General features: G+C 38.4%; 2 protein-coding genes across 5 annotated transcripts; one reads left to right on the forward strand and one right to left on the reverse strand.

The window, feature by feature from the left end:
* Positions 1–84: 84 nt before the first annotated feature.
* Positions 85–5,682, forward strand: wrnip1 (Werner helicase interacting protein 1). 2 transcript variants are annotated; one of them, XM_005812873.3, is made up of 7 exons: positions 85–711; positions 1,372–1,566; positions 1,999–2,237; positions 2,776–2,999; positions 4,243–4,398; positions 4,973–5,052; positions 5,133–5,682. In XM_005812873.3, exons 1-7 carry the CDS (start codon positions 100–102, stop codon positions 5,412–5,414), a joined length of 1,788 nt encoding a protein of 595 aa, XP_005812930.1. In that variant the 5' UTR covers positions 85–99; the 3' UTR covers positions 5,415–5,682. The 2 variants fall into 2 exon arrangements, with proteins under 2 accessions (XP_005812930.1, XP_023191388.1); XM_023335620.1 differs by having other exon boundaries at positions 4,973–5,035; positions 5,133–5,285.
* A 106-nt stretch (positions 5,683–5,788) lies between these two features.
* On the reverse strand, positions 5,789–8,490 carry LOC102216966 (proproteinase E-like). Of its 3 annotated transcripts, none has more exons than XM_023335621.1 (8): positions 8,405–8,490; positions 8,169–8,257; positions 7,865–7,947; positions 7,482–7,607; positions 7,145–7,197; positions 6,805–6,947; positions 6,566–6,718; positions 5,789–5,860 (listed from the first exon to the last, which is right to left on the reverse strand). In XM_023335621.1, exons 1-8 carry the CDS (start codon positions 8,442–8,444, stop codon positions 5,843–5,845), a joined length of 705 nt encoding a protein of 234 aa, XP_023191389.1. In that variant the 5' UTR covers positions 8,445–8,490; the 3' UTR covers positions 5,789–5,842. The 3 variants fall into 3 exon arrangements, with proteins under 3 accessions (XP_023191389.1, XP_014329524.2, XP_023191390.1); XM_014474038.2 differs by having other exon boundaries at positions 7,061–7,197; XM_023335622.1 differs by lacking the exons at positions 8,169–8,257; positions 8,405–8,490 and adding an exon at positions 8,125–8,148 and having other exon boundaries at positions 7,061–7,197.
* Between the last annotated feature and the right edge of the window lie 624 nt (positions 8,491–9,114).

Below are 9,114 nucleotides of genomic sequence, written 5' to 3' on the forward strand. Positions count from 1 at the left end.
GGTTAATTTACGACCCCGGTCCAGTCTCATGCCGTTTCGTCATCATCCCAGACAGAAGCACTGTTTTGGTCACGTGAACTACAATTCGCGGGAACCAACATGGCGGACGAGACAATTTCGAACTCAGTTCAATGTCCTGTTTGTTTCAAAGACTTCACACCTGGGACAATTAACGGACACCTGGACACATGTTTGCTGAGCAGCGCTGCTGACAGCCCGTCCACCGCTGCTGAGAGTGGCCCTCCAGTGAAGAAAGTGCGCGTTTCGGAGCCTGTCAACAACTGTGTTTCTTCCTCCTCCCCCGCCATGCCTGGGACTCAATCCTCTTCGTCGGTTTTTTCTCTATTTCAAGCCAACAAGGGCAAACTTGACGCTCAGCCTGACAGAAGTGCTGTGTTTACGGGCAAACGAAGTCCCGTCAGTGCTTTCAATAAGGGAACTAAACGTGTGCTGACTGAGGCTGTGTCGGGGTCAACAGGGACAGAGACTCCGTCTGTGTCAAACAGCGAAACTGAGAAGAACATCAATCACTTACCAGCACGGAACCTGTTATCATTAAACAAACCTCTGGCGGAGGTTCTGAGACCGAACACGCTGGAGGATTACTTTGGCCAGAACAAAGTTGTAGGCCAGCAAACTCTCATCCGGTCGCTTCTGGAATCTCAGGAGATCCCTTCTCTTATTCTCTGGGGTCCACCAGGATGTGGAAAGGTGTGCAGGTGATAGCGATAGGATACATTCAAACTGGTGCAACACCCAGTATCTCATACAATTATTCTGTCTCTTTCATCCTGTAGAAAGTACATCAATAACCTTAGGGGGGGAAAAGGGAAAATCAAATATTCACTCCATTTGGTATTAAAGCTGGCAAACATCTCTATCTCTTGGGATGGAACTGTTCTTCAATCACCACATCAATCAAACCGATTTGTTTAATTGCACAACTATGTCAGTGTGCTAAATCTCAATGTTTTTCTAATATAGTGCAGCTCTAGTAACACAAAGCAACTACTGCTTTCCTCTAACACCGGCAATAAATGATAAATTATATATCTTTCGCTTTCCAATTGATAAGCTTAGCCCATTGATAGTCTAAATGGATGTGAGTAGGCTTTAATTTTAGTGTTTGCTAATAATTCAATACCAATTCTATTAGAGTATCTCTGTTTACATTTTCAATTAACTTTCCTTTGAAAAAATATCACAAGTTTATATGTAAAAATATAATTAAATATGTAGATTTTGCAAGTGATAAAATTGTGAATAAATGCTCTTCTAATAAACACCTCGGTTTAATTTGATGTTTCCAGACTTGTCATGTAATGTGTTTTTTCTTGACTTGCTTTATTTAATTTGTCTTTTTGTCTTCAGACAACCCTAGCCCACATCATTGCCAGCACGAGTAAAAAGAAAGGATCGGCTCGTTTTGTCACACTGTCGGCCACCAGTGCATCCACCAACGAAGTCCGAGAGGTGATCAAGCAGGCACAGAATGAGCTCAGGCTGTGCAAGAGAAAAACCATCATGTTCATTGATGAAATTCACCGCTTCAACAAATCCCAGCAGGTAGAATAACCACAACAAAGTAGTTTTAGTTTCATAGATTCTTCAAAAACAATATGGGTCCAAACAATGAGCCCTGTGGGACTCCACACTAAATCTATTTGCTCTCTGATATTCTATTATTAAATTGTTCTGCTGTCTAAAAACTGCTCTGCCACTTACAAACTGTTGATTATCACTTAAACTGGTATTTTGAAAGGAATATATGGATCCTGCTCCATTTTAACATAAGTGACAACACACGAGTTGGTGCTGTTGATCATGTCTTGTAAGGTTTTGTTTAATATTAGATGTTTTAAAAGGCTAAACATAGCAATTAAGTCACTTTATTTTATTTGTTGATCCAAACTTGTAAATCAGGTGCTAGACTACTTCAGGATTCATATTTTCATCTCTGTTAACTTCTTCTTTCTCACTTTTTGTTTGTATGACCAGGACACCTTCCTGCCTCACGTGGAGTGCGGTACGGTCACTCTGATTGGAGCAACCACTGAGAATCCGTCCTTCCAGGTGAACGCTGCTTTGCTAAGTAGATGCAGGGTGCTGGTACTGGAGAAGCTGTCAGTTGAGGCAATGGGCTCAATTTTGAACAGGGCAGTGGCTGCACTTGGGATCCAAGTCCAAGGACAAGATCCAACAAATTCCTCTTATCGAGACAAGACCAGTAGCTCTGAGTAAGTGCTATCTTACGGTCTCTGCTGATTTAGATCAGTTTTTGTCTATCCCCCCCCCTCCCCTTAATTTTTCTATATTATTCAAAATGATTTAATATTTATAAATATTTTTAGAAAACACATAAGTTGTCGTGGTATTTAAAGGTATTGGTAGAGAGGGATTTTCCCTTTAATGGATGAAAGTCTCTCCTAATAACTTTCTCTTTGCTAGCAGAGCTTGCTTTGAATTTGTAATTTTCTGTTGAATACTTTCAATTTTCAAGTTGTCCGCATCCCACTCTAATTGGCTTCAGATTAATTTTAGAGGAATTTAGCACTGTCTGTGCTTATAATTGTAATATATATATTTTTTTACATCTCAGCCAAATTAAACTACTTTGAACTGCTTTAAAGACATGATTCCTTATGTCTATAAAGGGCGATTCAATATGAAAAGTCTTTAGTTTAGAAAATAGCTTTAATTGCAACAATCATATAGTGAAATATTTGTTATTTAAAGTCTGTCATATTCTGATGCTTTATATATTTTCTGTTTTAGACCTTCTGTATTCATTGAGCAGAAAGCCTTGGACACCATAGCCTACCTTTGTGATGGTGATGCAAGAACTGGACTCAATAGTCTCCAACTGGCTGTTCAAGCTCAGATGAAATCCCCACAACCGAACCAGTCAACACAACATGGATTTCCTCAAGAGATCGTGGTGACGGAGGAGCATATCAAGGAGGGTCTCCAGAGGTCCCACATCCTCTATGATAAAGCAGGTGAGCTCATACCTGCTCACTGTTAGTGTCACTGGGGAAAAAACGAGGGTCTTTGAGCCAAGTCTCAAACTTTTTGTTATTCCTTCTTACATTTAGAAAGGTCCGCTTTAAATTTAGAGTTTGCAGTTATTAATAGTACACCTAGAGCAATTATCTATTTAATTAAGAGTACGTATCGATTACATCATATTAACAGATGACCATGCAGTTTAGCATTGTAAGTAATGTTCTGCAGTAATTTTATGCTCTTTGGCAAAGAAATGTTGCTGACTTCTGCTATCTTCTTTTGCTTATTTATTAGATTTCAGAAAGGTTTTTGCAATTGACCTCAAATATTTCTACGCTTAGCCTTCACACATTTTGCCAATATTTCTAGGATATTATGTTATATTTAATGTTTTATGATAATTACAAATATTTATTCTCAAACACAAATAACATCAAATCTGTTGACTTACTGTGAATCTTTGATTTACATTTGAAATTGCAATTTAAGAAATTAATAGAGGGTTAATAAATTAGCAATGAATTACAAAAATGTTTAATATTTTATTAGCAATGAAATTAATTTAGCTACTTTACAAGTCAGAGATTTGCAAAATAAAAATGGCAGTTGTTGAAGAAAAATCAGATGGATATTTAAACTTGATTCAATGAGTTTAAATATCATGAGCAGGAGCATGTTTTGTTTAGCTCAGCCAGAGTCAATACTAGAATTAAAAATAATTGTGGGCTTATCTGTGATACTTGTGTGAACTTTATGAGCCTTTTCTAGAAATGTATCAAATTGCAGGAGCTAAACCAGTCACAAGCAAATCAAGTTTGAGGCCACTTTTTTGTGTGTGTTTTTTTATGCCTAATACTTGACAATATTATTCATATTTATCAGGACATCAATGCCCTTTACAAAACTAATTATATAACGCTGCAGAGTCCAGCTTTTGCCATGCTGTTCTGTATAATTTGGCACCTTCATAACTGTGGCAGCTAACTAATGCAGAGATTAGTCGTTCCCCATGTCCTCATAATCACCATGGCATCTATCACGCTATTTATTAATAGATGCGGTATTGAAAATCCTCAGATTGTAGATGTTGCTACTCCAACCATTTACAGATCACGTCTCATCACTCGTTCGTCCTTTATGTTGACCTTTGATGTTCAGCTGTCTAAAGGACTTGCTGTTCCTTGCTTCACAGGGTGAGGCAACTTGTGTTAATATGTGTGTGTAATTTATTCATAGGTGAGGAGCATTACAACTGTATCTCAGCGTTGCATAAGTCCATGAGAGGCTCCCATGAGAATGCCTCCCTCTACTGGCTGGGCCGCATGCTGGAGGGCGGTGAGGATCCCCTCTACGTGGCCCGCAGGCTGGTCCGCTTTGCCAGCGAGGATGTTGGTAGGTCATTTTATTTATAGCATTGTCTTCAATCAGCCCCTTCCATTCCATCCTTTTATTCATTCATTCAATGTTTTATTTACCCGTTTGTCCAATTGGCCATTTGACTTTTTGCCTATCCATCCATCTTTCCTCATCCATCCTGTTTGTCCAGTCGTCCATCCGTCCACCTTTTGAGTCTTTGCCACTTTTCTTTAATCCGTCTGTCCTTAGATTTTCCTGATCCATATATTCAAAACATGACCTCTGTAGAACTAGTTGTTGTAAATTCACCATAAAATTTTGTTTTACAACAAAATGGCTAAAAAGGGTGAGATCTCTGGGAATATTAATTTGGAAAAGTACAGAAACGTATCTAGAAAAAGTACAGGAATCCCTCCAAAGTGCTTTTCCACAGTTTCTTATCCCCAGTACCTAATCACTTTTTTTAATTGTTCATTTTATTAACATCAATATTCTTAATATTTGGTGTGTGTTTTTTATGCCTCTATTTCTGCTCTTTGGATTTTTGAAAAGTGCTCTGTTAATAAAATGTGATTGATTTCAACATGTCTCCCTGCTTTTTGTCCTCCAGGTTTGGCCGACCCCTCCGCTCTCACTCAGGCTGTGTCTGCCTTTCAAGCCTGTCACTTCATTGGTATGCCTGAATGTGAGGTAGGCATGCCTCACCATCATAGATTGTTTTGTAATTTTCCACCTTTCCTACAAAGATTATGTTTATCATTTTCTTTCAGGTAATCCTTGCTCAGTGTGCTGTCTACCTTGCACGAGCTCCCAAGTCTATAGAGATCTATAAGGCCTATGGCAATGTAAAAGCATGTCTGAGAAATCACAAAGGTCCCCTTCCTCCTGTCCCCCTGCACCTCCGCAACGCACCCACCAGGCTGATGAAACAGCTGGGCTATGCTAAAGGCTACAAGTACAACCCGGAATTTAGCGGCCCGGTGGAACAGGAGTACCTGCCTAAGGATCTCCGGGGTGTTGACTTCTTCACCTGGACACCATCAGACCCTTGAGTGTTTGAGTTACTCAGCATGTTGTGAAGCTAAAGACCAAATCTACACAGCTTTGTACTCCAAAAGCTTGTTTGCAACCATTTAAAATATCCCCTGAAGGTTTATGGATTGTTTAGTTCTCTACCCTGATTATTTCAAAATAGTTAAGTCAGACTATATTCTCAAATGAAACCACATTTTCCTATTATTACTCCATTTCTTTGTACACAAGAAATTGAGTAACACCACACTTAAAGGGTTTACAGATTATGCTTTTATGTATTCTTATCTAGTTTTTCACCTATGTTTAATGATAAGAATTAATACTGCGATTAAATGATATTATATATCTTGTATAATAAGTTTAAGTTTTCAGTGATGAACACAATTAAATAAAAAGTTAATCAAACTGTTTATTGCTTTGTATTGCGCCACTGTTGAAGGTTTCCTCAGTTTTGGGCCATTGTCTGTAAGAAAATGCAACATGATTAAATACATTACTGTGAAAGTAAAATAATTTTCTGTTTTGGCTTTGTGTCACTCTTAAATGTCAACAGATTAGACAAAAATAATCTCAGTATAACAGAGAGTTACCATTTTTAAATGGCAACTTCAAAATTTAAGGTAAAAAAAAAAATCGCCCTGATCGTATGTGAAAATAATATTATTCTCTTAGTTAACTCATTAATGAGCTTTGATTACCTACTGTGGTTCAGTTTTATTAGCCATCTTCAGACCTGCAATCTATTGACAAAATTCTGGTCACTGGCTTAAATTCAGTCAGTCTTGGGTTATGCAGCAGAACGACAATTTGAAGAGTTCATGTTCAAAACCTTCCAATATGGCTGAACTAAAGTACTTCTAGCAACGAGTTCGCCAAAGTTTCTACCCAGCACTGTAAAAGATTACCTGCCAGTTACCTCCAACACTTGATGGCAGCCATTATTACCATTACAGGTTGACATGACCAGTTAGTAGAATTGAATAGCCTTAAAGCTGTAAAACTATTTATCTTTTATACTAAAGTTTGATCATTTAAAACAAGTAATGAAACAAAACAATGAAGACATCAGGAAGGGGACAAATCCTTTTTTCACAGCCCTGTATATACACTTTACTTTGTATGTACCGTAAAGTCAGATAAGTTTTAGTATGTGAATTGATTCCCTCACCTCGCTGATCCATGGGATGAAAGAAGCCACCCGCGTAAAGACGGTGGGCTTTTTAGGGGTATTACATCCACGACCATCAACAAAGCTCGTCACTCCTTCCACGTACCATCTGTTGTCACGGCCCTTACAGTTTAGAGGGCCCCCAGAGTCGCCCTGCAGGTTTTAGGCAGTTTCTTATTCAACCTCTAGGTGGTCTGTGTTACATGAACACATCATTAAATTCTCTGGATGTTTCTCACATGGCATGCTGATTTGCTGTCTCCTCCTGCACAAACCATTGTTGTCTTCGCTGAACTACCCCACCAGTCGCTTTGACTGCAGACGCTGTGATCCACCACAGGAAGCAGCGCCTGCTGTAGTCTAGTTGCCCGGGGTCCACCGGCTGCAGAGAAAATGAACAACATGAATAGTGCTCAAAAAAAAAAAAAAAAAAGAAAAACAGATGATTAGAACCATGTCATATTTTAAACAGTTCGAGTGAACCGCAGATCATACAGTAAAGTCGACCCCAGCCTGTGATGTAACAGGGCTGGTTGTGGGTCAGAGTGGAGCTGTGTTCTGGCAGGCAGGCAAGCTTAACTTTGTCATTGAGGTCAGCACTTTTCTCCAGTTTGAGCAGGGCAATGTCATTCCTACAGAACAAGAACAAAACTATTTAAATGTCTCATTTTTGTGGGCTCCATCACAGGTTAGAAAAGTTTTAGTTATATTGACATTTCAAAGTGTCTTTTGCAAATTACAGCTCTGGTGAATTATGTCATTATTCCCTACTGATGTGATTTCTTAAACCCAACCAGATACCCCTGTAACTATGAGTTCTCTGTGAACTGCTGAAAAACACATAATTGATTCTTGGTAATTTTCCAAAGTTCTTAGAAAATAATCATTCCTCCAAACTTTGTATTGTTGAACATACCCACAAGACACACAGTTATCATTCCATTTGGGATGAATAAACATTTTTGCCACCATGATGGACTGTTCAGGTCCCTCTTCCTTGTCCATATCATGCTCAGCAAGAACCACCCTGTATGTGTGGAATCTGGATTGGAAACAAAAATGTTGTTTATACTTTCCAAAGTAGAAGATTAGAAAGCTCCCTGATTTATGTAGAGGATATATTTTCAGAAAGTCAAAAAGTAACCTCTTTCTTGAGGGGGATTCTTGAATTTGGATATACATAAACTGCTGCATATTTTGTTTATTTCATTATTTGGAAAATAAAAAACAGTCAGAAAATTGACACAACATTTCAAAATAGCCAGTAAACTCTAGCAAATGGCTCAAAAAAACTCTCACGTAATGCAGTGTGCAGCTGTCAAGACCCAGTCTGGAGCAATAAGTGTTCCTCCACAAGTGGGGTAAAAAGACTCCAACGAAACCTAAAGGGTTAAATAAAATGAAAACAATTATGCTAATATTTGTAGCACATTTCTATTACAGATGACAACTGCTCTGGTACAATCCATGTCTAAACACTGTATCCCCAAACAGAGATTATTAAGTACTAAAATCATATTAATGAGTAGAAAAAGAAACAATTCATTTTTGCACATTACCTTTGTGTATGTCATGATTTTTTTCCCCCTCTTCACTCACTCACCTGCCACGGCCAGCTGTATAGACGAGCCTCTTCCCCATTTACTACTCGACTTGTGTTGGGCCAGTAACTGGGCACGCCACACCCAGACACTAAAGCAGTGAGAGGCAAATTAAGGCAAAGTTTCAAATGGTACCCTAAGTGAAGGTTAAATCCCATTTTGATCCAATTCAAGACTAATAGCTAGCTTCACATAGATTTTTGGAATCAGAATGATCACATTTTAACTTTGAAATTACCAGATGTGACAACCAGCAGGAAAACAAGTCCCAGTTCCATCTCTGTCTTTTTTCTTCAAAGAAAAGTGACTTATCGAGCAGCACTGTTCATGGGAATGAGTCCAGACAAGGCCAGACAGACCCACCCTGGGAGTTTTCCTTCTATTCTGCAGGTGGCTGGACTAATGTTTACCATTAAACTGCATACAAGCAGCTTGACACTTATGTTTTCAAAGCTTAGATATTTGGGGTTTTCCTTAATCTTACACTACTATGTGGTTTTAGTGACTGACCATTTAGAAGATTGCAAGACCCTGTAATAAAAATATGAAGCAAGTATAAGTTTAATGTATAAATTGTCCTTCATGTATACAAACTAGGATATTATATATATATATATATATATATATATATATATATATATATATATATATATATTCACCTGCAACATACATCCTCATCTTGTTCTTAGAAAAGTTTACATTTCCAAAGCTTAATACTAAACCGCTGCTCTGCTCCAATAGTGCCTCTCCATAAGAGTGGCAGCGGCACTATTCACTCTTAGTGAAAAGTGCCGAATGGCAATAAATAATGTATGAATAATTATTCTCATTAATCTTGACCTTTGACCGCTGGAGATTGGCACCAGCACCTCTGGCGACCTCAATATAGGGATAAGTGTGTTAGAAAATGGATAGACGAACAATCTCCGAGTTAAAAGTACGAAGGAA

This window comes from Xiphophorus maculatus, chromosome 6, assembly GCF_002775205.1.
Source record: "Xiphophorus maculatus strain JP 163 A chromosome 6, X_maculatus-5.0-male, whole genome shotgun sequence".
Taxonomy (NCBI): Eukaryota; Metazoa; Chordata; class Actinopteri; order Cyprinodontiformes; family Poeciliidae; genus Xiphophorus; species Xiphophorus maculatus.

What these genes read in the sequence shown, in the direction of transcription:
- wrnip1 (XM_005812873.3), top strand. Translation starts at nt 100, where the DNA reads ATGGCGGACGAGACAATTTCGAACTCAGTTCAATGTCCTGTTTGTTTC. An exon ending in GCTTCAACAAATCCCAGCAG is followed by an intron (nt 1,567 to 1,998) that starts GTAGAATAACCA and finishes TTGTATGACCAG; the next exon opens with GACACCTTCCTGCCTCACGT. An exon ending in TTGGTATGCCTGAATGTGAG is followed by an intron (nt 5,053 to 5,132) that starts GTAGGCATGCCT and finishes ATTTTCTTTCAG; the next exon opens with GTAATCCTTGCTCAGTGTGC.
- LOC102216966 (XM_014474038.2), bottom strand. Translation starts at nt 8,444, where the DNA reads ATGGAACTGGGACTTGTTTTCCTGCTGGTTGTCACATCTG. An exon ending in CCTGCTGGTTGTCACATCTG is followed by an intron (nt 8,258 to 8,404) that starts GTAATTTCAAAG and finishes TCACTGCTTTAG; the next exon opens with TGTCTGGGTGTGGCGTGCCC. An exon ending in GATAACTGTGTGTCTTGTGG is followed by an intron (nt 7,198 to 7,481) that starts GTATGTTCAACA and finishes CTTGTTCTGTAG; the next exon opens with GAATGACATTGCCCTGCTCA.